Below are 23,865 nucleotides of genomic sequence, written 5' to 3' on the forward strand. Positions count from 1 at the left end.
CCCTAAACTATAAATTAGCTAAAATTAATTATAAACAACAAAAATGGAATTTCAACGTGCTCGACCTCGAACTCATAAACCTATAAAATATAAAATAAATCGAAATAACGATATCCTATTAACTATATAAAAAAACTACTTTTTACATTTAATTGGACCTCAAAATACAAAATTAAAAGTTAGTAAAGCATATTAGAAATGAAATCGGTAATATAACTAAAAATGTTAAAACATTAGTAATGAAATTATAAATGGTATATTCCAAAAAAAAATAGTTAGAATATTAACGGAAAAATTACAAATAATAAATTCCCCTAAAAAATATAATTAACAAAACAGAAAAAGAAAGAATAAATAAAATAAAATAAAATAAAATAAGAAGTCATACGTCGTCGCTTATGCCATATATCTGCATGTTTCTCAGAAAATGGGAGAATGGTTGACCGTCGGATATTTTTGACTTTTAGCCAAGCCGACAATTCTCCAGGTTGACGCAGACACATTTGCGAAATTAATGTAAGAAACAATTTAATTGATTCAAATTCATGCATGTTCGGGGACACGTGGCATCAATTTATTTTTACTCATTTATGGAAACCTGTATTTTCTGACGTGTCACAAGTTCTTTAACCAGTAAGTTCACACCCAATTAATCAGATTTTAGCTCTAAGTAGAAAATGTTTGGATAATATCTTAATTAAGGTTATATATTAAAAGATAATTAAATAAAAAAAAGAATCTAAATAATAATAAAAATATTTAAAACACGTCGTGTAAGAGCTGGGATGAGGTGTGCTTCCCCACCACCACTTGTCTTTTTCTTTTTAATTTTAATTTTTTAATTTAGAATAAAGAGAATTTTAATTAATCGATAATTGGAAGAAATGTAAGAATTATTAAAGAATGGTTGTGACAGGTTGAAAATGGAAAGCGTGCAGAAATGAGGCCACGTGAGCGGTAACACGCTGTCGTTTTCATCGTTTTTCCTTTTATTGCAACGGAGATGAATACAAATTTCATGTGAGTTTTTAATTATTTTTGCAATGCGAGGGATATTACGGAGGTGTTGTTGTTCAGCTTAGTTTTCCAGAGCTTCAATTCGTTTCCATTTTACTGGGTATGCCACTAACTAGGGTTAGGGTTGGAGGGGAATTTTGGATTGTAGAAAGGGGGAGTTAAAAGTTTTGTTTGCATAGGATAAACTCTTGCGTTTGTTGTTGTTTACGATTGATTTCTTATTTATTTTTTCTTTTGGGGGGTGGTTGTAAACTGCCTTGAGATGAAACGGGGGAAATTTGATTCCATGGTATCGCGAAATCGAATCAGGTTGCTTCAAATTTTGATGGGTTTGGTGTTTTTATATCTGCTTTTGATGAGTTTTGAAATCCCGCTGGTGTATCGAACCGGATATGAGTCGGTGCCTGGTGATGAAACATTTGGATTTACCGGCGACGCTTTGCCGAGGTCGTTTCTGCTTGAAAGTGAAGAGGAAATGGGGGATAAGGATGCCCCTCGTCGACCCTCTGATGATCCCTTTAAGATTTCTTATGGCGCGCCGCATCGGACACCCGAGAGGCGAATGCGTGAGTTCAGTAAAGTTTCGGGATTAGTGTTTGACGAAGCCACATTTGATCGTAATGCTAGTAAGGGCGAGTTCTCCGAGCTTCAAAAAGCGGCTAAGCATGCTTGGGTAGTGGGGAAAAAGCTCTGGGAGGACTTAGAGTCCGGGAAGATTGAGCTCAAACCTGAAACAAAGACAGAGAATCAGTCGGAGCCATGTCCACATTCGATTACGCTTTCTGGATCCGAATTTGAGACACAGAGTCGGATTATGGTGCTCCCCTGCGGCTTGACGCTCTGGTCGCATATTACTGTGGTGGGGACACCTCGTTGGGCTCACTCGGAACAGGATCCCAAGATTTCAATCTTGAGGGAAGGGGATGATCCAGTGATGGTATCACAGTTTATGATGGAGTTGCAAGGGCTGAAGACGGTGGATGGCGAAGACCCACCAAGAATACTTCATTTCAATCCAAGGTTGAAGGGAGATTGGAGTGGCAAGCCTGTTATCGAACAGAACACTTGTTATAGGATGCAGTGGAGCACAGCGCTGAGATGTGAGGGATGGAAATCCAGGGCGGATGAAGAAACTGGTAAGAAGTGGTCTTTCATGCTGTTTGAAAATGCTTTATTTTCATTTTCCCTTGTGTTTGTTTTGTCTATTGATAAGAATTTCGTACTGAACTGAACCAGTTTTGTTATGCGTTGGAGATTCAAGGTGGTTGATATAATGTATTGAATCTTATACTAGCAAGTTTTATGCAAATCCTGAATTTTCTGTGTTGCTTTCAGTAAAATGACTTGTGATATGAAAAATTACCATACTAATTTATTGTTATCAAGATTTTGAAGATCATATTTGAAGGATGTAGATTTTTCTGTGCACTTTCTTCTGTTTGACCGATTTCTTCAAGTGAGACGTTTCCTAACCTACTATCGGGATTTTATGTAGTTGATGGGCAGGTAAAATGTGAGAAGTGGATTCGTGATGACGACAGCCGTTCTGAAGAATCGAAGGTAATATGGTGGTTAAATAGGTTAATAGGACGCACGAAAAAGGTGGCGATCGATTGGCCATTTCCTTTCGCGGAGGGCAGACTATTTGTTCTAACTGTGAGTGCTGGGCTGGAAGGTTACCATATCAATGTCGATGGAAGGCACATCACGTCTTTTCCATATCGCACTGTAAGTACTCTTTCTATATATGTTCTTCAAATTTTGAACTCCATGGAGGTTTTTAAACTATGATGATGACAGGGGTTTGTTCTGGAGGATGCCACTGGTTTATCTGTAAATGGCGATATAGACGTGCACTCCATATTTGCTGCTTCCTTACCCACTGCACATCCTAGTTTTGCACCAAAGAAGCATATGGAGATGTTGGCACAATGGAAAGCCCCTCCACTTCCCGAAAAAAACGTGGAGCTTTTCATTGGCATCCTTTCTGCTGGCAATCATTTTGCAGAACGAATGGCGGTTAGGAAGTCTTGGATGCAGCATAAGTTGATCAGATCTTCACTAGTCGTTGCTCGGTTTTTTGTGGCAATGGTAAGCAGTGGTGTGCTTCTCAGAAATATTCCATCATTTATGTTATGGTAGTGATAATAACTTGTGTGTTATATTCTGATAGCACGGAAGAAAGGAAGTAAATATTGAGTTAAAGAAAGAAGCGGAGTACTTCGGGGATATCGTCATGGTTCCTTACATGGATAACTATGATCTTGTTGTACTGAAGACAATTGCAATCTGTGAATATGGGGTGAGTTTTGAGAAAAAGACACAAACCGTGTGAGTTAGGCACTTCGTTGTTGGCAATATCATTCCATGTTTCGATCTTGCAGGTTCGCACGGTGGCTGCAAAATATATCATGAAGTGTGATGATGATACATTTGTTAGAGTAGATGCAGTGATTGATGAAGCTCACAAGGTGCGAGCTGGCAGGAGCCTTTATGTTGGAAATATGAACTATCACCATAAACCTCTTCGATATGGAAAATGGGCGGTGACGTACGAGGTATGACTGTAAGCATGCCTACTAGTGATATCATTTTGCAGTCCTGATGTTCATAGTGCTGCTATGGGTGGGGGATTTGAACTTTGTATAAGATGCATCCTTGTTTAGTTAGCCATATATAAGAGTCGTAGACCGATCTCCCATACGATTCGATTATTGTTTCAATCTATTCAGGAATGGCCAGAAGAAGATTACCCAGCTTACGCCAATGGACCGGGTTATATTTTATCATCCGACATTGCTGAGTATATAGTATCTGAATTTGAGAAGCACAAATTAAGGGTATGTTTGAAACAGTTCCTTTCTTCTCCCCTCCCCACAAATAAATGGCATTTGAAGAGTTGAGCTAATAATAGTGAAAAAAACACACAGTTGTTCAAGATGGAAGATGTGAGCATGGGAATGTGGGTGGAGCAGTTCAACAGTTCAAAACCAGTGGAATTCCTTCACAGTCTAAGGTTTTGCCAGTTTGGGTGTATTGAAGATTATCTAACTGCACATTACCAATCTCCAAGACAGATGATGTGCTTGTGGGAAAAGTTGATGCAACAAACAAAGCCTCAGTGCTGCAACATGAGATGATATGATATGATATTTATCCAAATCCAGATGGGTAATTGGAAATTCAAGAACAGAGGAACACAGAAGAACAAACAAGTTTTGCAGCTTTAGTCCTATTCTGTACATACTATATTATAACTTATAAGTGGGTTAAATTTAATCAGGAAGGTTCTTTTACCTGATGAATTCGTTCATTTTTTCCCCTTTTTTATTTCCTGTTTATGTTCATCCCATTCATTCTACAATTGGGTTTATCAGGTAAGATTATCTCAAGTTCTGGCATTCAAATATTGAGAAATTCTGGAGATGAGGGATTTAACATGACTGTGTTACAACAGAATTTGATCACAATTTGTTACATCCCCTTTCAAATTGTTTTCCCTCCCTTTCTACCATCGGACCCGAAGTGATCGTGTTTCTAGGGATTGAAACGAAAGAAATCGAGCTCGATCAATGTTATTATAAGAACACAGATCGAAAGAGCTTTAGAAAGAGGCGCCGGAAACTGATCGGAAAGTGGTGGTTTGAACATTTGATGACGAAACCCTCAAGAGATCCGGCCGGACGTAGCAGAACGAACGCCGCAGCCCTTCATCCAGTGGATTCGATAGAGGGGAAGAGGTAGATGAAGAGGGAGGGAAGAACTGGAGGAGTCAGGAGAGAGAATATATTTTATTTTTAAAAAAAATTAACTCAACAACTAAAATGGTAATTTAAGGACCAAATATACGGATTAAAAGGATTAATTCTCCAAAAGATTGACCTAATATTGAAAAAGAATTTATATTTGGTTAGAACAGTTTCAGGTGGGAGATGCGTGGAGGAGGCGATGATCGGCACCAGAACGCAGATGCTGAATGTAAGCAATTAGCAAATTCTATATTAATGGAAAACGACAGCCATTGTTGTCCTCGCACGCCCCGTTGCTTCCTTAATCATCGTAATAAATTTATGCGATTTGGACCGACATGGGGTTCGACTTTGGTTGGGCACTCTCAGACACCAACACCACGTCGTAAGTGATAGTGGATATCGAATTAAACAAGAATCCAATTTCTATCCGATTCTGGCTGACAAGTTCTATCGTTTATGGTTCAATTCCAGGGGATTTGGGGATTAATCTTCTGCGCCGAGAAAGCGACTCATTCGTACGGTCGTAGTCAGAACCATGGAAGATGGACTGAAATTGACCAAATGGGGTTACGAAGTTAGAACATCATCCGACGCTTGCACCTCCGCCATTAATGCATTCTATGACAAGGTTCTTCTTCTCCCTGGATCTTCCGCCATTGGCGTTCTTCAATTTTCGATTATCTGAAATGGGGTGTTGGGTTTTTTTCTTTTCTAATTGATGTAATGTAATTGACTCAAGGTGCTTAGTTACGGGAGGAGGAGGTCTGTGATTCTGGAGGCGCCTGTTCATGACAAACACTGTGTGCTTGCGAATGTTTTCGCTGCTTATTTCCTTTCATCCTCCGATCCTTCGCGAGTTCATCATCATCTCCAAGCAGCCAAGGCCGGTCTGGTTAGTTTTCACTTTTTTCTTTTTGGTATGAACATGTTCATTTCGTATCTTTGTGGTCATTGGAGATTTCTGTTGACAAATTGCTTGAATTGTCGCTATTTTGATAAGGATCGTGCAACCCCATACGAGAAAGCCGTTTATGACGCTATCAGTTGTTTGATGTCCAACGACAGAGACGATAATGTTGCTGTTGAATTGCTCACTCAGGTACTTGAACACTGATCTCTTTTAAGCTCTTCTCTATTCACCATTCATCAACATTTCCACTAATTTGATCTAAGAAACTTTCTACATCAAGAAGATCCTAGAGAAAATTTACAATTTTATAGAACATAATGGGATTTGAGTTGCCTTGAAGTCAGAATCCAGGATGAAGCTTTCAATTGCTAACTTGCTGTTATGGGATATCTTCCAGAGGCACAGTCTTATTTCTTGATATTTTCTTCTATTTGATTCTGCAGCTGCTTAAAAGTTTTCCAAAGGATCTGTTGTCTTTGAAAAAGGCTCAAGTGCTATGCTTTTACATGGGAAATCCCGATCTGTCTTTGGCTTTGGTTCAACAGGTGCCATTTCTACCTAAGAAAGTATTTTTCCTACTCATCAGTTTATAGGTGGTATTAATAAAGAAATTATTGGAAACCTGCTTTTATTGAGATAAAATGAAGAGCACAATAGGACATTAAAGGCTGCCTAGCCGAAACACCGAGACCCGATCACTTTACAAATGGCGAATGCATGAATTTGAATGTTAAGTGTATCGATAGATTCTTCCAAATATTCACTTAATTGAATACTATGAAGAATACATAAAATTTTAAGCCTTGAAGGATTAATTTTACAGGTTTTACCCCAAAATCAAGAAGAGGGATTCATTTATGGCATGCTAGCTTTTCCTTTATTGGAGCTTGGTTGCATGGAAGAAGCTGAGAAGGCTGCAAGAAGGGGACTTGATATCAACAAGAAAGATGGATGGGCACAGCATGCGGTGAGTGTCATTTGAAAGTCACTTTTATCTCATGTATTTGATGAAAGAACTGTAATAAAACATGAGTGAACAATGATTCAATTTACATCCTGGCTATTGTTGTAACATTTGAATCTTTGCAGTTATGCCATGTTCTTCAATATAGGTGTCGGTTTAAAGAAGCGGTTGAGTTTATGGAAGCATGCTCGCCTACGTGGACTGACTGTTTGTCGTTCTTGTATGTACATTAAACTTTGCGAATCAGTGTTTTTATTTGAATGGATTTGTCTGTTTGATATATTGTATGTTTGGAAAATATCAATTTTCAGGGTGACACATAATTGGTGGCATGTGGCTCTCTGTTACCTGGAAGCCAATTCTCCATTGAGTAAAATCCTTGAAATATATGACGACTATATATGGAAAGAGTTGGAAAAACCTGATGCTATGGGACCAGATGTACTTTTCGTTTCAATATTACTGTCTATGGAGCCAATTATTCTTTAATTTCATGTCTTAAATTTTGTCATTTCAGGTATACTTGAATGCCCTTGGTTTGATGCTGCGGTTGTTTGTTCGTGGTGAATTTGGTCCATGTGAGGGTCGTCTGAAGATCTTGGCCAATGTTTTAACCGATAAGGTGAGTTGCGATCCTTCCCTTCCCTTCAACCAACCAACCAACTAAATCCTAATAATAATGATGGAGGGTGAAAAAGACAAGGTGGGATATGATAACCCGGTTGAAGTGTAATGATCATACATCATAGGTCCCATTCTTCTACCCCTTTCCGGGAGTCGATGACTATTCATAGCTGACACCACAAGGGAGTTCTCTGTATATTGGTCTAAAAACGATCTGCCTTTTCTGACCCTCTTTTCCCCTACCAAAGTACATACGTTTTACGATCTTGGTTTTCTATGCTATATATACCTGTATGAAACCTGTTTACAGGATTTATGCATGATAATGACAAGCCTATTCTTTCCTCTATACCTACTAAAATGCCTGCCTACGTTGTGAAGTTTAGAGAAAGCACAGTTGATGGCGGAAGCGCAAGGCTTGAATTCAATCAGCTAGCTGATTCATTCTCATTCTTTTTCACGTGAAGTATTCTTGAATAATCTAGAGTTAACCGCTATTTTCAGGCTAACTGGCATCTAGAGTGGCACTTTGACTTGTTGACAACATGGGCTTTGGCTAAAAGTGGAGAGATTTTTGCAGCAGAAGAGTTACTTGGGAGCTTGAAGTCCCGGTTCATACAATCTTCTCTCATTACACTCTTATTTATTTACATGCGTGTGTTTGTGGCTCTTTGTTTACTGTTATTGGTCTTTTTGTGTAGAATGTTGAAAATGACGCCGATGAAACAAGAAAAGATGCAAAGAGGAATGCTGGTTTGTTTCCTTTTTCTAGTCTCGTGTATCCTTTAAGTGGTCTATTCACGACACATGTTGGGCTCTTTATTTGTAACCTATGATTGTGACACCTTTTGTTTCCTTCCTATTATTATAACTACTTTAGAAGATCTCACCTCGGTTGGAGAGGGAAACGAAACATTCCTTATAAATATGTGGAAACCTCTCTCTAACAGACGCGTTTTAAAACCTTGAGAAAAAGCCCGAAGAGAAAGCCCAAAGTGGACAATATCTGCTAGCAGTGGAATTGGGCTGCTACAAATGGTATTAGAGCCAGACAGTAGGCAGTGTACCAGCAAGGATGTTGGTCCCCCAAGGAGAGTGGATTGTGAGATCCCACATCGGTTGGAGAGGGGAACGAAACATTCCTTATAAGGGTTTGGAAACCTCTCTCTAGCACACATGTTTTAAAACCTTGAGGGGAAACTCAGAAGGGAAAACCCAAAGAGGACAATATCTACTAATGGTGGGTTTGAACGGTTACATTGCCTTCCTTCGGTTTTGTGTCATGTTGCATTCTCAGCTCATTATTCAATTGAAATATGGACATGACCTTGAGAAGTTCAAACAGCATTTTGACATGTTCATTTTGAATTTTGGAACTGTCTTATGCTGGCACTAAACTGTTGAATCCATCTTGTCAACTGCTTTAGTGAACAGAACTTAAGGCAAGTTTATTCTTCCTTTTCAATTTCATGACCTTGTTTGTGTATTTCCAGCTTGCAGAAGCTCTCCACAAGTACGGGAGAGGAGATTACAAAGGCGCATTAGACTTGCTTGGTTTGGATTTTGATGCAAATGATTGCAAGGTATCAATATCAACGCTGATTTATATTTCTTCATCTCTATCAACTTGGTTTGACTTATGACCAAGACATATTCTTCTGATTATGTTCTAGATGATTGGTGCATCAAACGAACAACTCGATGTATTTAATGAAGTATGGTACGACATTTTGATGAACACAGGACGTGCTGCAAAGGGTAAGAAGAAAGTTCCACTTTTTCTATTCCTTCACGTATTATGACTTTCTTCAAAGCATGACTTTCACAGTTACATAATATAGCCATCGAAGTAATCGAGAAACAGATCAAGAAAAGGGAAGAAGCCCCATATCTGTGGCGCCTTCTGGTATAAAAGCTACTCTCACGTTTCGCGATTATCGATCACAGTCGAGTTTTCCAATGAAATTATGGTTCGTTTCGACTCCTGCAGGAGAGAGGGTACAGCAAACTTGGAAGGCCAGAGGAAGCTGCCATTGCCGGAGACAAAGCCAGGAGCTTGGAGAAGGCTCATTTCAAGTAATTACCATGAAGTGTTCATGATGTGTTCTATTAAAGTGTGTTTTTTGGACAAATTTTAACCCACGGATAGATTACTGCCTGTGTAATCTTGAAGTTGACCGCTGCTGCCATGTAAAATATGAGTTGAATAAGACCGAACGACAAGGAAAAGGGATGTGATTCGGACATGTAATTTATCTCTTGAAGAGTGGAATCATGAAATTAGTGGCTTTCTTATTTCTTTACATCTCCGTAGGATTTGACATTTTACAGTCATCTCTCAGCTGTCAGCTGATTCAGATGAGCTGAGTAGATGTAGTAGCCACGTGGATTTTTGACATTTTACAGGCAAGCATCCAGAAAATGTCCCGTCGCTGTTCTTTAGATCCGTCAAATCCCCACATGCGCAAGTGGGCCCTCAACTAATCAACGTATATCCACGTCATCACCCACGTTTGAAATCGACGACCGGTCCCCTCCACGTGTGCGGTTCCGAATTCGCCGGAGCTCTTCAACAATCTCCTTGGCGTCGGGTCGGTCGTCCTTGTCCGCCGCCACGCATCGAAACGCTAGCTCTGCCACCGCCTCAACGCCGTCGATTACCTCGCCGTCAATGCCTAAAACGGAGTCCACCACCTGATGAAGCTGACCCATTTGGATCTTGGACACTACAAGATCCGCCAGCGCCATTTCTCTTCTCTCCCGACTCTGATCCACCGCTTTTAAACCAGAAATTAGCTCCAGTAACACCACTCCGAAGCTGTACACGTCGCTTTTCTCCGTCAACAGGAAGGACCGGTGGTAATCCGGATCCAAGTAACCAGGTGTCCCCTGAGGACCAGTGCAGACATACCCAGATGAAGACGACGACGTCGTATCTGAGAAAACCAGCAGCCTTGAAAGCCCAAAATCCCCAACTTTGATTCTCATATCAATCTCCACGAAAATATTGGAAGAGGTAATGTCTCTGTGAACAATCGGCGGCGCCACAGAGAAATGCAAATACTCCATAGCCATAGCGATTTGCAGAGCAATGTCAATCCTCACTTGCCAAGTCAGAGATCCCTTACGATACGAGCTCTTAGCGCCATGGAGATGGTCGGCGAGTGTCCCATTTGGGACATAATCATAGACAAGAATAAGCCCTCTTGGGTCACTACAATACCCATGTAACGTAACGAGATTCGGGTGATTAATTGAAGAAAGAATCAAGATTTCGTTACAGAACGACTTGGTGAAGAAAGCCCTGCCGGAGGGGGCGGTGGCGACGGCGCCGTGTTGCTTGTGAAGATATTTGACAGCCACTAATCGGCCATCGTTAAGCTGACCCAAATAAACAGACCCAAATCCACCATCGCCCAGTTTCCTCTTTGGGTCGAACCGATTAGTCGAGGACTCAAGCTCTTCGTAGGGAAAAACTGGTGGGAGAAGATTAGGTGAACGATGACGGCTGAGGAACTGGGCTGTGGGGTCTACTTCACTAGCAAGGGATCTCAACCATCTGGACCTTAAAAAAACCGTGGTCACCGCAATAACCAAAAACAAGCAGATCAACGCAAAAACAGAGAACAAAATCGCGATTCTATTAGGAAATGAGTATCGAGTTTGAGTATGATAGCAAATGAAGTGCCTATCTGGGTCAGAGGAATTGAACCCACAATCACCATTTCTAGCTTCACAATCTTTACACTTCACAAAATAAGGGTCCTGATCTGTATCCCACTCGACTTCAATCCCCAATCTAAGAATCCTATCCAAATACTCCAACACCTCGCCCTGACAACCTTGCTTGAAGACAGACCGACGCTCGACGCCGCATCCATGGAGCAAATGAAGAGGTGTCTTGATAAGATTGCAGTCCCAAGGGCAATGGCTGCAATTGGGTAGACGCGGAGGCGAACAGGGGCGAAGAACAGAGAGTCTAGAACAATACCCATCAGAGATTCGAAACGGGGAGGCGGAGAAGTTAATGGAACGGGTGGGAATGAAGGAGAAACGAGGAGAAAAGCAGGTGTGGGAGGATTCGTTGAGAGTGAGCGGAAGAGGGGAAAGGAGGAGAGTGGAGGAGGTGGCATTGAAACTCAAGAGAGAAAAGGAAAGGCCATTAATGGAGAGAAGAGAGTGGGGAGAAGAGCAACGCAGGTGGAAGGAAGGATGGCCGTGACCCGGAACAGAGGAGAAGGGGAAAAGGGGTTTGGAAGAGAAAGGGGGACAAGAAGAGGTCAGAGATTCGACGAGGTGAATGAAGGACAGAACAACGGCGAGTAGAGTAAGAGAGGAAGAGGGAGAAGGCATGGGGACATGAAAATGGAGATCCAAATCTGAAACCCAAAGAAGGGAAGAAGGGAGATTCGTTTAGCAATGTTGATGGCATTAGAGAAAGGAGTGAAAATGGGGTCACTCAGAGAGTGGAGAAGGACAGAGGAGAAAGGTCACGTGAAGACATAACCCAACAAATAATAATAATAATAATAATAATAATAATAATAATAATAATATTAATATTAGTTTTATTAATTTAGTTTCTTCTTTTCAATTTTGGGTTTGCATTCTGGCCAAACAGTTGACCAAGTCATTTTTGAATTTTGATGCATTAGTGGAAATCCTTTTTTGTTGACTAATGAAAGTTTGACCTCTTCCACTCCTTCAACTCCCTCATCAATTAATTATAATTCTTTGTATCCATTTGGTACCTCTTCTTCCCCTAATTATTATCACATTCTCAGTATCAATAAAATATAATGTCGTAACCAACTATATAATACATCCTTTTAATTAATTCCTGTCTAAAACAAAAGCATTAAATATTTTCCCTTCCTCTAAGAACAATCCTAATCAAACTTAATATCATAAATTTTGATAACGTATATGATCAAAATTAAAAACATATTTTTTTTAAAGTAATTTAAAATATGACGTGTGTTCTCCATTGAAGAATTGACTGAAGTCCTCTGCATTTTGTTCCACAAACTATGATCCCTATCACTCTGCCTCTCATTGTCCAATCAAATTCCCCCAAACCTTCCATTTCTGCGCCTTCTTTTACCTATTTAGCCCTCTCCCCCTTCCGCCCTATTCCGCACCGATTCACCTTCTGATTCCAATCCATGGAGTTTTTCGCCTCTTTTACTTCGATCAAGCTCCGGAGCCACCTCTGTAAGTACTTATTGGCGAACGATGATCGCCAAACCGTTCGCCAGACCACTAAGGCCTCCGCCGAGGGCGCCATTTGGAGCGTCGAATTCGTCGAGGGCAAAATCGGTGCGATTCGTCTCCGGAGTTGCCATGGCGGTTACCTTTCCGCTACCGATCTTAGTTTTTTACTCGGTGCCACTGGGAAGAAGGTGACGCTGCAAAACAAATGCGAAAAAGTCGGTGCGCCGTGGAGTGTGGAGTGGGAGCCTGTACGCGACGGGGATCGGGTGAAGTTGATGAGTTGGTGTGGTACGTATTTGAGAGGGAACGGGGTTACTCCGCCGTGGAGGAACTCTGTGACTCATGATGAGCCGCGATTCTCGTCCACTAAGGGGTGGATTTTGTGGGATGTGGAAGCGGTGGATGAAACTCCGAAGTATTGTTTATTGATGAGTCGAAGGACATGGTCGATGTCTAATTCTTCCGATGAGTTTTCCGCCTCTGGAAAAAGTTCTCCGGCCACTCCCAAATCTGTGCGGCGATCCTCCACGTTCCAGGTTCGAACAATTCTCTCGACCTGCAATTTTATTTTATTTTATTAATCTGCTTGAATATTTTAATTACATTTTCTGATTTTAATTCTTTGTTTCACAATCTAACTCCATATAATACAATAATATTATTAAAAAAAAATTGAAAAAGCTAAATTAAAAAGTGGGGAATGAGGAAGATCGTACTGGTTTGGAGAATAAGGGTCACCATTTCTACGTCTACCTACCACGCTCCACTACATAACCACCACGCTGCTCCCTTCATTTTTTCTTTTTCATACCAATATTAGGTATTATATATTATGGAAATACACTCTTAACCCACTATACAAATGTCGATTTTACCGAGGTACTATTACTGCAGGGATATATCTTAAATCGGAGGGGATTCTTCATTTAGATACGGGTGGAGAACATTTTTTACCCATTAGATAAATGGGGTCTGACATGAACATATATTGTTGGTCAAAACCTTTGCGCCCATTTAATGTAAATATATTTTCAACTCATATTAAAATATATATACATATATATTAAAAATAAATTAGTTAATTTTAAATCTTTAATATACATAGATTTTATTTAATCTTTACCAATTATGTTATAATTTTAAAATTTTAAAATATATATATTTAACTATTTTTTAAAAGAATAATAAACAGATTTTTAAAATTTTTTTTTTTTTTGGGAACTCCATCCTTATAAATTCCTTTTGAATTTTGCGAGAATGGGGAAGAAATTAGGTAGTTAGGAGGGAGAATTTTGCAAAGATCGTAGGTAGCTTCTCTGTCCCTAACCCGTGGATATCTCTAACCCACTATCGTCATATGCAGACCACGTTGGGCCAAGTAATTTAATTACTAATTAAGCTTACATTATAAATTTATGCCTAATTGGGTAATTTTTTTTTTTCTATATTCATGATTGTTTATAATTCCATTTTAAATCATTTCAATAAAATTATTAATGCATTATATCCTACTTACTATATTTAAAAAAAAAAAAAAAAAAAAAAAAAAAAAAAAAAAATCCTGTCTTGACAACGTATTTTTAACATCTCCAAGGGGCCGCTTGACTTACGCCGTAAGCAGCGCAAAGGGGCTGTCAGACTCATCACTTTAATGCCGCGTAGTTTCAACTCGCATCGCTATAGCTGACTTTCTTTTACCACTTTTGACAATCGTTCAGTTCCTTAGAAATTTCCCGGTTCTAGATCAAATAGGAATCTAATCACAGCATTTCATATATCACTGCCCTCTTTGTTAGGACACAAATCCAAATAAATTTGAGCACTTCCTCTGCTTATTCTACAGCTCAAATCTTGCTCCGCCAACAACCTCCGATCCGCCATGGATTTCTTCCGCAACGCCAAGACCGTCCGCCTCCGCAGCCACCACGACAAGTACCTTATCGCCGACAACGACGAGGAGTCGGTTAACCAAGACCGTAGTGGATCTTCCAAAACTGCTCGCTGGTCCGTCGAGTTTGCATCTGGCGCCAGCTCTGACTCGATCATCCGTCTCAAAAGCTGCTACGGCAAGTACCTGACCGCCAGCAATCAGCCTTTCTTGCTCGGAATGACCGGCCGGAAAGTGCTTCAAACCCTTCCTCGACGGCTCGATTCGTCTGTCGAATGGGAACCCGTCAGAGAAGGGTCCCAGGTCAAGCTCAAGACCCGATATGGGAACTTTTTGAGAGCCAATGGGGGTCTACCGCCATGGCGGAATTCGGTCACTCATGATATTCCGAGTCGAACCGCCACACAGGATTGGATCCTCTGGGACATCGACGTTGTTGAGATTCAAGTCCAGTCTGCAAATCATAAAGCTGCCACAATTGAGCATATGGATTCTCTGGATTTCAATCCCGGCTCGCCCCCTTCTGCCGCTGGCAAATCGTCCAATTACTCTAAAATTGAGGTTTGAGATCTCTATAAACCTTCTTTCCAAGGCGAATTTGATCGATTTTACTTCCTTTCCTAAAAAATCTGATCACCAATTTTTGTGGGTTTTCTTGTAGTCTACTGATTCAACTGTTAGTTTACCTCCCAAATCTGAAGGAAGGACGATTTACTACCACGTGGCTGATGAAAGTGGAGATGTAGATGAAGATACAGTGGAGGGTTCTTCTTTTATGTTCAAAGGAAATGGGGTGGAGGAACTGACTCATAAAATGGAGGAAGAAACAGGAATCAAAGGTATCATTGTGTGTACCCGCAATCCATTGAATGGGAATCTCTATCCCCTTCGCCTGCAACTTCCTCCCAACAATGCAACCATGCATGTGGTTGCCGTTCCTGAGTCATCAAAATGTAAGATCTTCCTCCCAACAATACTTCTAAATTCATATTATTCCTTGCTTTGATCTTTTTTCCTCAACATACATCTGGCCATCTTTGTTTTTCAGTGGGGAAGGACTTCGAAAAACAACGTTTATTATGAAATCCATTGGGAACAAGAGATTGAGGCTATTACATTCCTCAGATGAGTCTCAGATTGGTGCCTGATGGCCTTGGTTCCCAGCCAGTCACTCAGATTCTACATATTTTTTTTCATTTGGCCACACAGAAATAATTACAACAAAAGCAACTTTGAAGCCATATGTGGAAGATCATATAAGTCGATTTAGGGATTCCCAGAAGATGTGTATTGATGTAACTATCCATGTCAGTAATTGCAGCCAAATTTAGGAAGCTTTTTGTATCATTGATGTTCAAAGAAAAAACTGCAGGTTCTTGAATAAATCACCAGAAGTCCAGGCAGGAACACATGCCATTCTCAAAATGATGAAACCTATTACGATCTCTCATGATAATCTCTACGTTAAAAATTCGAGAAATCAACTTGGTTACCTGGTGGCAGTCGTTGCATACTCTAAGATTCTTGAATATGCGTATTGGCATCCCAGGTTTCAAGTTTAGTATCCCAAAAGCAATGGCGAATCTCTCACTATGCAACTTAAGCGACTGCCATTTGACGGTATCGGGGTCATCGACCATGGTTGCCTGTGAATAGTCAGGTGAATAACCATGCTTCTGTAGTTTTTCTTCGATCAAATCAATAACAGCATAGATCTCTTTTATCTTGGGGTGAGATGTGTCTCCTGCAAAAAACTCATGGCTAACACCATCTATTTCTATCGAACTGCAGCCAGGCTCTTTTGCCACACCCTTGTCGGCCATCGCCTTCCTAACTAACCCGACATCGTTCCACCGGTGTGCCGAAGCATAGACTCTTGACAACAGCACATAAACACCACTAGAAGCTGTTGTTTCAGATTGAAGAATCTGTAATGCCACTTCTTCACTCAGCTCAACGCCAGCATTCTGCTTGTAACAAGCATCAAGAAGACTCCTCCAGATCACTGCATCTGGTTTTATATGCATATTTGTCACCAACTCCAAAGCTTCATCAATGAAACCGGAGCGTGATAGGAGATCAACAAGGCATCCATAGTGCTCCAACCGGGGTACAATCTTGTATTCATTAACCATCATATCAAAATATTTCCGGCCTTCAGCAACCATACCTCTGTGGTTACATGCACTAAGAACACCTACAAACGTGACAGAGTTGGGCAGAAACTTCTCCGTTTCAACCAGCCGAGAGAAACATCCCAAGGCAGCTTCCGCCCGTCCATGCATGGCAAACGCTAAAATCATTGAATTCCATGAATTCAGGTCATGTTTGGGCATTGTCTCAAAGACCTGCTGAGCCATACTCAAAGAACCACACTTGCTGTACATATCCACCAGTGAGGAGTTGATCAGGACCTCACCGGCCATAGCGCCACCAGTCTTCCTCAACACATAAGCATGAGACCACATCCCCAGAGATAAAGCTCCAATACCAGCACAAGCGCTAATTATGCTCTGCATTGTATAGCCATCGGGCTCAAAAGTGTCCTGCATTTCAGCGAATAGCTTGAGAGCATTTTCAAAAAGCCCACATTGTACATACGCATCAATCATCACATTCCACGAAACCAAACTTCTGTGAGGCATTTTCTCGAACACCTTCAATGCTAAACTCAAACACCCACAAGAAGCATATAAATGAATCAAGCTATTGCCAACATAAACATCCGAATCTAACCCACGTTTAACGATATGAGCATGCGCCTGTCTCCCTTCAGATAAAGCGAATACGTAAGCACACGCTTTAAGAAGAAAAGGAAAAGTATGTTTATCTGGTTCAACTGAGCCTTCTTCTAACATTCTGTAGAAGAGTTCAATCGCCTGCTCTTTCCGGTCCAAGCTCCGTGCACAGGCTCCGATTAGAGTGTTCCACATGAACGAATTAGGGCTATCGATTTGATCAAAAACACGTAACGCATACTCAAAATCAGTTAATGAAGAAACGTGAAGAATTCGGCTAAAGAGGAAGAGAGAAGATTTGTGGGTGGAGAAGGTGCGAAGTGCCTGAGCGTGTATTTGCTTGAGCCTCGACAAATCAGTACAGTCGCTCAGCAAGTGAAGAAGCCGACTTTGACGGGCATGGAATGTCTCATGCTTGATTTCCACCGGAATAGACTGTCCATTTGGTGGGATTGACAGAAGCATTTTCCACCGACAAGCATCAGAATTCGAAATGGCTATGAACTTCACGAAGAGGATAAAGAGGCAGTGGAAGCGCTACACATGGACAAATCCAAAACCAACAAGAAGGAGATGTTTGGAGGGCTTTACTCTATTTCAATTAAGTATGAACACTAATCTCTTTTTTTCTATTTTTTTTCTTCAATTTTTATAAATTTCTTGAATTGAGTTGTGGGTCGTGGAGCTAATTTTGCAGTCACTAACCGATAATTACGAGAATGTCGTGTGCGCTATCGAGGAGTCGAAGGATCTAGAAGATCTAACTGTTGATGATCTTGCTGGATTGCTAGAGGCACACGAGCACCGCCAGAAGAAAAAAAACGAGTCATTGGAGGAAGCACTACAAGTCAAAGCATCCATCAAAGATGAAAAGATGTTTTTACAAAACTCCTGTAGCAGTTAATCGGGAGTGAAACCATTTTCGAGCATCGATTGTTGATCATACGTGTTAAAATCATCAAATGTGACCATCGAAAAATATCGATCCTAACTAAGTTTCTTCATATTAGTTACATGATCGATGAAATAGTGCATCTTTTTTCATATGGGTGTGTTCTAGATTATAGATGTAAAACTCCGTACTAAAGTAGAATTGAATTAGATTGGATCTGATCTAATAAGTGGAACATTTCTAACCAGCGGGCTACAAAAAAAAATCTTAACCTTAATATTTTTGTCTTTAAAATTACTTTAAATCTTCATGATGTCCTCTTCCAAGAATTTAATCCAATGAAATAAATTACAATGTTTATTGACTAGTAATTTTAAATGTATAATTATAATTAGATAAGGTATCGATTGAAACCAATAACTTAAGCATAGTTCAATTGATTTAAGTTATCTATTACAATTGATTAGTTGCGACGCCTATCTAATGCAAGTGGTCATGGTGGGTTGGTGGTATATGTTTGGCATTATAGGTTGTGGAGCAACAGACTCCTAATACAACCTCATTAAGCTCGTCTAGACATGAGCCACTTTAAAAACTTCTCCCTAGTAAACGCATTTTAAAAAAGTGAGGCTAACGGCGATACGTAACGTGTCAAAGCGGACAATATCGGCTAGCGGTGGGCTTGAGTTGTTACAAATGGTATCGGAGTTAAGATCGAGTGATGTGCCAGCGAGGACGCTGGATCTTGTTAGGAATCACGACTCTCCACAATGGTATGATATTGTCCACTTTGAGCATAAACTGACGTGGCTTTGCTTTGGGTTTCCCCAAAATGCATCATTACAATAGAGATATATACTTTTACTTATAAACCCAGGATCTGCTAGCAATCCTTGACAGATCTGCTAGTGATCAGCTTAGATTATTACAAATGGTACAAATGATATCAAAGTTAAGACCGAACAATTTACTAGCCAGAAAGTTAGATCCCTAAGAAACATGGATTGTGACATCTCATGTTGGTTAGAGGGAGGAACCAAACATCCCTAAATAACCAAATTTGTCTCAAAATCCAACAAATATATATATTTTATGAAGTAAAAAATGTGTCGGCCAAAAGTAAAATAACTTAGGGGGCCAGCGGGTTGATCGGTGAAAAAGGACATGTTTTTTTGGCTCATTCTGCAGCGCTTCCCACGGCGGCGACGGCCGACTAATATTCCAATTCCATATTAAATGCATAATTTATTTTATAATTATATTAATAAAATATATGTGAAATTACACAAATGTCCCTCTCTCTCTCTCTTTCCTACTGCAACCCCATTCGCTACTTGACTGCACGTTCCATAGTTTCGTAGTGCTTGTGATACACTCACATGCCTGTCACTTTAATCAAATCTTTTCTTTTTTTTAATTAAATGCTTTTTTTTTCCCACAATTTGTTAATTTACTGAATTTTTTCGAAATAAATATGAGTGACTAAAATTTATAAATTAATCAAAATTATTTTATATCATACAACATGACTATCAATCACATTAAATATACATATTTATGGCTTTTTTATGAATATTATATTTTTAGATTTATTAAATTAAATAGTAAAATATGCCAACAATTTCATTTTAATATTTTATTAGATTTATAAATGAACCTTTTGCACTATTTGATGATTTTACAAGTATTTAAATACACAAATATTTATATTAAACTCTTGTATTTAATATTATAATTTTGAATTAATCTCAAAATATATATTGATGAGACCAACTAATAATTGATGGTTTAAATTAATTAAATTAATTAGAAAAACCTAACTTTCAAATAATAGAGATTATATAATAAAAAAATAAATAAATCAATAATTGCATTAAACATTATGTTGCCCGACAATTCAAAAGGAGTGGGGTGACCGGTGAGGGATGACACTCACGTGGATAAGGAAAATCGTCGTCCTCCAGTCACGGTTGTCATTCACGCAAGATTCTGTCACCGAGCTGTTACGGTAGCAGGTGGAGGCAAATTTGACGATAAATATATATTATTAAAAAATGCGCGATTAGAGGCATTAATCAGCCGCTCAATTTTCTGATCAGTACAACGGCCGTTTTCCCCCCGGATTTCTCTGTTTCTTCAAATTTTCCAGTTCTTCTTCAACTTTGCTTCCAGAACTGAAGTCAATTCGAAGAAATTTTGGGCTCTCAGGGATTTCGGAAGAACAATCGTGATTTCGAGGCTGTGAGAGATCGAGGAGTTGCAGAAACGTAGCTGTTTGATGGGGGTGGACTACTACAATGTGTTGAAGGTGAACAGAAATGCCAATGAAGAGGACCTGAAGAGGTCCTACAAGAGCTTGGCTATGAAATGGCATCCTGATAAGAATCCTTCCAACAAGAAAGAGGCGGAGGCAAAGTTCAAGCAGATCTCTGAGGCTTATGATGTTTTAAGCGACGCTAAGAAGCGTCAGATCTACGATCTCTACGGTGAGGAGGCTCTTAATTCCGCCGATTTTGTTCCTCCGCCCGATTCCAATCCCTCTTTTTCTTATTTCCCTCGCGATGCCGATGACATTTTTGCCGAGTTTTTCGGCGGAGCTGGGAGTGCTAAGAGCGGAGGGTTTAAGAGAGAGAGTTTGTTTAGGAATGGGAAGGCGGAGGCTGGGAAGAAATCGAATAGGAAAGCACCGCCAATTGAGAGCAAGTTAATGTGTAGCTTGGAGGAGATTTACAAAGGTTCGCGAAGAAAGATGAGGATTTCCCGCACTGTCCCCGATGAATTTGGGTATGTAAAATTCCTTGTTTACTTTTTCTGTTTTTGTTGAAACAAAACGTTAAATGCTTATAGCTCTAATTTGTTTCGATTGCATCTAATGGTGTCGATGAATGTCCATGGGTTACTAGTAGTGATCTTTGATGCTGTAAAACTTAAGAGGTGGAGACGTAGAGGAAAATATTATTCCTTTTTCCTGGCTGAGCTGCCTTGGATTATCAGGATATTGATATCCCTTTACATGCCAAATGATTCCTTCTGTTCTACTTTTACCATTGATAGAAAGGCGACAGGATGAACAATTATGAACCAGTGGTGTGCAACTCTGAATAGAATAGCATATTATTTCGAACTCTTATCTACCTAAGCTGTGAAGCCTACTTGTGTAGCTAATTGGATGGTTGTGCATGTGTTGCAGAAAGACAATGGGTAGATTATGATCTTTTGAATATTATACTCTGACATAAAGTTTATGATCAGGAAAGGACTTGGTGCTTCTACCTTCAATAACCACAAGGCTGCCCTTTTTTATAACTTCCAGCTGACTAAAGCATCTATAAGGATATCTTCTGTTATTTAGGAGTAATAAGTATGCTTTTATTGCTGAATTGGAAAGCAATATGGATTTGGATTAGATGAACTTAAGCTTGTTCTTTCTTTCTTGCATCACATTGCAATGAAGCTCGCATTTGACACCTCATTTCATTGATCTCATTGTATCTTCGATGTTCTTTCATATTTTTCTTCACTTTTTGCTCCTCAGTTTAGGCTTATTCAAGGAACTTGTTTTGTAGGAAGCCAAAAACTGTTGATGAAGTGTTAAAAATAGATATTAAACCTGGTTGGAAGAAGGGGACAAAAGTCACTTTCCCTGAGAAAGGCAATCAAGAACCTGGAGTTTCTCCTGCTGATCTTATATTTATCATCGATGAGAAACCCCATCCTGTGTTTGAGAGGGATGGTAATGATTTGGTAATCAATCAGAAAATATCTCTATTAGAAGCACTCACTGGAAAAACATTGAACGTTACAACTTTGGATGGAAGAAATCTCACTTCTGTAACCGATATTGTCAAACCCGGTTACGAGGTAGTGATCCAGAATGAAGGAATGCCCATCTCTAAAGAACCAAACAAGAAGGGGAACCTAAGGATCAAGTTTGATATCATTTTCCCATCAATGCTTACTTTTGAACAGAAATCTGATCTAAGAAGGGCTTTGGGTGGTTCTGACTAAGAAGTTGCGTTCTGGAGCAGCCACCACGACGAACCTTCTACACCGTGGATCGATAATGAGAGCTCAAAAACATGTAAATACCTGTCTTACTCTCCGGAAAGGAGCATTGTGCATACTAGGATTTTGAAGAACTGCTTGATTGATTCCTGGAATATGATTTAGGAAGAGAAATCTGGCATTCTTCATCCACTGCCCTTGTAGCCAAAAGTTGCTTTGATTTTATTATAATAATGTTGCATCATGTGATCACACAATTTTACGGGAAGTTAATGTGAGATTATTTGTATGTTATTAGCTTGGAATTTGTGCATTCTTTGCGTCCACTGGTGTTGTATAAGTTATGCAATTGTCCCTTTTCTTATCTTCTAAAATTTTCTAGCATTACCAAAATCTTCTCGACTTTCAGATGGCTGGGCTACCGTCACTTTTGTTATGTACTTGTGAGATCTCACATCAGTTGAAGAGGAGAACGAAGCATTCTTTATTAGGATGTGGAAACCTCTCCCTAGCAGACACGTTTTAAAAACCTCGAGGGAAAACCCAGAAGGGAAAGTCCAAAGAGGACGGTGGGCTTGAACTGTTACAAATGGTATCAGAGCCAGAAATCGGACAATGTGCCAACGAGGAGGTTGAGCTCCGAAGGGGGTAGACATGAGGCGTTGTGCTAGCAAGGACCCTAGGTCCGAGGGGAGCTGGATTGTGAGATCCCACGTCGATTGGGAAAGGGGGAGGGGGGTAGATTATGAGATCCCACATCGGTTGGGGAGAAGAATGAATCATTTACAAGGGTGTAGAAACCTCTCCCTAGCAGAAGTGTTTGCTTAAAGAGGACAATATCTACTAGAGGTGGGCTTACGTCTCCCTAGCTGACACGTTTGTCCAAAGAGGACAATATCTCCTAGTAGTAGACTTGAAACATTACAATACTTGTGCGTAATTTGGGCAGAGGAAGAGAAAGACAGAGAGATTGGACAAATAGCAGAAGGAAGTATACTTTTTTTTCTTTTTATATCAGAAGTGAGAAGGGCTGGAATAATAAAATAAACACCATTTTAGTTTGTTCTATAGTACTAGTTCTTCCTGGCTTATTGAGAAGCTTCAAGAGGAGCATCCATCAATATTTACTATGATTCTCAATCTTCTTCTGCAGGTCATCCTTCCTGGCGCCGACCACCTTATCAACTACCTTCCCCTTCTTAATCAGTATGAATGTTGGCATTGCGTCCACTCCATATTCCTTTGCAACATCCTGTTGTCATCCATTTTTTCAACACAGTCAAAACAAGATTGAATCAAAACAAGATTGAATCAAAACAAGATTGAAAGCTCATACCATCAACTCATCGACGTCGATTTTGACGAACTCAACATCCTTGAACCTCGAAGCAAACTCCTTGATGATCGGCTCCATTCGTCGACAAGGTTCACACCATGCAGCAGTGAAGTCAATCACCATCTATACCAAACCAGCAGCACAAGAAGAAATCACAAACCCAAAGCGTTTGCATCCCTATATGTTGGGATAAAGAGTTGGTATTAAACTTACAAGCTTGTTTGTTTCCCTTGTGGCTTCCAAACGAGCTGTCCACTCTGCTTTGTTGTGGCACTCCACAATGGTGGGAGCCATGGCTTGTAATGTTGCATTGGAAGATCTTGAACGTGGGATTGTAAAGCTTGCTCCCATTTTTTTTGAAACTGAAGCTTCAAGTTTTGAACTCAGATCTTTGTTTGAGCCTCTTCTAAGATAGAAATCTTGTTTGAAGACATGGCTGATGATCAGCTTTATATAATGAGAAGAAAAAATATGATTCCGTCGCCTCCAATCTATGTGAATGCTTTTAAAATTTTATATAAATAA

At 40.0% G+C, this 23,865-nt stretch overlaps 7 protein-coding genes across 8 annotated transcripts; 4 read left to right on the plus strand and 3 right to left on the minus strand.

Annotated features, from left to right (window-relative positions):
• Nucleotides 1–957: 957 nt before the first annotated feature.
• On the plus strand, nucleotides 958–4,318 carry LOC111798646 (hydroxyproline O-galactosyltransferase GALT6). Its single transcript, XM_023681925.2, has 7 exons — nucleotides 958–2,153; nucleotides 2,513–2,745; nucleotides 2,818–3,108; nucleotides 3,191–3,319; nucleotides 3,402–3,575; nucleotides 3,750–3,857; nucleotides 3,948–4,318. The coding sequence occupies exons 1-7, from the start codon at nucleotides 1,280–1,282 to the stop codon at nucleotides 4,155–4,157; spliced, it is 2,019 nt and encodes a 672-aa protein (XP_023537693.2). The 5' UTR covers nucleotides 958–1,279; the 3' UTR covers nucleotides 4,158–4,318.
• Nucleotides 4,319–4,898: 580 nt separating this feature from the next.
• On the plus strand, nucleotides 4,899–9,562 carry LOC111798746 (uncharacterized). Of its 2 annotated transcripts, XM_023682073.2 has the most exons (15): nucleotides 4,937–5,151; nucleotides 5,241–5,397; nucleotides 5,509–5,661; nucleotides 5,770–5,868; nucleotides 6,123–6,224; nucleotides 6,503–6,646; nucleotides 6,769–6,863; nucleotides 6,955–7,084; nucleotides 7,161–7,265; nucleotides 7,772–7,878; nucleotides 7,969–8,020; nucleotides 8,761–8,850; nucleotides 8,941–9,025; nucleotides 9,109–9,173; nucleotides 9,258–9,562. In XM_023682073.2, exons 2-15 carry the CDS (start codon nucleotides 5,305–5,307, stop codon nucleotides 9,345–9,347), a joined length of 1,410 nt encoding a protein of 469 aa, XP_023537841.2. In that variant the 5' UTR covers nucleotides 4,937–5,151; nucleotides 5,241–5,304; the 3' UTR covers nucleotides 9,348–9,562. The 2 variants fall into 2 exon arrangements, with proteins under 2 accessions (XP_086981186.1, XP_023537841.2); XM_087125060.1 differs by having other exon boundaries at nucleotides 4,899–5,151; nucleotides 7,772–8,020.
• Nucleotides 9,540–11,785, minus strand: LOC111798653 (LEAF RUST 10 DISEASE-RESISTANCE LOCUS RECEPTOR-LIKE PROTEIN KINASE-like 1.5). The gene has a single exon (XM_023681939.2). The coding sequence runs from the start codon at nucleotides 11,618–11,620 to the stop codon at nucleotides 9,752–9,754; it is 1,869 nt and encodes a 622-aa protein (XP_023537707.2). The 5' UTR covers nucleotides 11,621–11,785; the 3' UTR covers nucleotides 9,540–9,751.
• Nucleotides 11,786–12,386: 601 nt separating this feature from the next.
• On the plus strand, nucleotides 12,387–15,778 carry LOC111798725 (uncharacterized). The gene is made up of 4 exons (XM_023682042.2): nucleotides 12,387–13,017; nucleotides 14,325–14,930; nucleotides 15,031–15,322; nucleotides 15,418–15,778. Exons 1-4 carry the CDS (start codon nucleotides 12,433–12,435, stop codon nucleotides 15,450–15,452), a joined length of 1,518 nt encoding a protein of 505 aa, XP_023537810.2. The 5' UTR covers nucleotides 12,387–12,432; the 3' UTR covers nucleotides 15,453–15,778.
• CRR28 (Tetratricopeptide repeat (TPR)-like superfamily protein) lies at nucleotides 15,723–18,171 on the minus strand. Its single transcript, XM_023681980.2, has one exon. It carries the CDS (start codon nucleotides 17,570–17,572, stop codon nucleotides 15,755–15,757), a length of 1,818 nt encoding a protein of 605 aa, XP_023537748.2. The 5' UTR covers nucleotides 17,573–18,171; the 3' UTR covers nucleotides 15,723–15,754.
• A 1,738-nt stretch (nucleotides 18,172–19,909) lies between these two features.
• Nucleotides 19,910–22,317, plus strand: LOC111798823 (uncharacterized). The gene is made up of 2 exons (XM_023682161.2): nucleotides 19,910–20,783; nucleotides 21,566–22,317. The coding sequence occupies exons 1-2, from the start codon at nucleotides 20,278–20,280 to the stop codon at nucleotides 22,005–22,007; spliced, it is 948 nt and encodes a 315-aa protein (XP_023537929.1). The 5' UTR covers nucleotides 19,910–20,277; the 3' UTR covers nucleotides 22,008–22,317.
• A 666-nt stretch (nucleotides 22,318–22,983) lies between these two features.
• Nucleotides 22,984–23,777, minus strand: LOC111798855 (thioredoxin H4). Its single transcript, XM_023682209.2, has 3 exons — nucleotides 23,554–23,777; nucleotides 23,341–23,463; nucleotides 22,984–23,256 (listed from the first exon to the last, which is right to left on the minus strand). Exons 1-3 carry the CDS (start codon nucleotides 23,689–23,691, stop codon nucleotides 23,122–23,124), a joined length of 396 nt encoding a protein of 131 aa, XP_023537977.1. The 5' UTR covers nucleotides 23,692–23,777; the 3' UTR covers nucleotides 22,984–23,121.
• Nucleotides 23,778–23,865: the final 88 nt, after the last annotated feature.

The sequence above is a fragment of the Cucurbita pepo genome, chromosome 1, assembly GCF_057944985.1.
Source record: "Cucurbita pepo subsp. pepo isolate OVF chromosome 1, ASM5794498v1, whole genome shotgun sequence".
Classification (NCBI taxonomy): domain Eukaryota; kingdom Viridiplantae; phylum Streptophyta; class Magnoliopsida; order Cucurbitales; family Cucurbitaceae; genus Cucurbita; species Cucurbita pepo.

Coding starts and splice junctions, on each gene's coding strand:
- LOC111798646 (XM_023681925.2), top strand. CDS start 1,280: ATGAAACGGGGGAAATTTGATTCCATGGTATCGCGAAATCGAATCAGG. Junction 2,746..2,817: donor CGTCTTTTCCATATCGCACT/GTAAGTACTCTT, acceptor TGATGATGACAG/GGGTTTGTTCTGGAGGATGC. Junction 3,576..3,749: donor AATGGGCGGTGACGTACGAG/GTATGACTGTAA, acceptor CAATCTATTCAG/GAATGGCCAGAAGAAGATTA.
- LOC111798746 (XM_087125060.1), top strand. CDS start 5,305: ATGGAAGATGGACTGAAATTGACCAAATGGGGTTACGAAGTTAGAACA. Junction 5,869..6,122: donor CTGTTGAATTGCTCACTCAG/GTACTTGAACAC, acceptor TTGATTCTGCAG/CTGCTTAAAAGTTTTCCAAA. Junction 8,851..8,940: donor TTGATGCAAATGATTGCAAG/GTATCAATATCA, acceptor ATTATGTTCTAG/ATGATTGGTGCATCAAACGA.
- LOC111798653 (XM_023681939.2), bottom strand. CDS start 11,620: ATGCCTTCTCCCTCTTCCTCTCTTACTCTACTCGCCGTTGTTCTGTCC.
- LOC111798725 (XM_023682042.2), top strand. CDS start 12,433: ATGGAGTTTTTCGCCTCTTTTACTTCGATCAAGCTCCGGAGCCACCTC. Junction 13,018..14,324: donor GGCGATCCTCCACGTTCCAG/GTTCGAACAATT, acceptor CTTATTCTACAG/CTCAAATCTTGCTCCGCCAA. Junction 14,931..15,030: donor CCAATTACTCTAAAATTGAG/GTTTGAGATCTC, acceptor GTTTTCTTGTAG/TCTACTGATTCAACTGTTAG.
- CRR28 (XM_023681980.2), bottom strand. CDS start 17,572: ATGCTTCTGTCAATCCCACCAAATGGACAGTCTATTCCGGTGGAAATC.
- LOC111798823 (XM_023682161.2), top strand. CDS start 20,278: ATGGGGGTGGACTACTACAATGTGTTGAAGGTGAACAGAAATGCCAAT. Junction 20,784..21,565: donor ACTGTCCCCGATGAATTTGG/GTATGTAAAATT, acceptor CTTGTTTTGTAG/GAAGCCAAAAACTGTTGATG.
- LOC111798855 (XM_023682209.2), bottom strand. CDS start 23,691: ATGGGAGCAAGCTTTACAATCCCACGTTCAAGATCTTCCAATGCAACA. Junction 23,464..23,553: donor CAAGGGAAACAAACAAGCTT/GTAAGTTTAATA, acceptor GGTTTGGTATAG/ATGGTGATTGACTTCACTGC. Junction 23,257..23,340: donor TCGACGTCGATGAGTTGATG/GTATGAGCTTTC, acceptor GGATGACAACAG/GATGTTGCAAAGGAATATGG.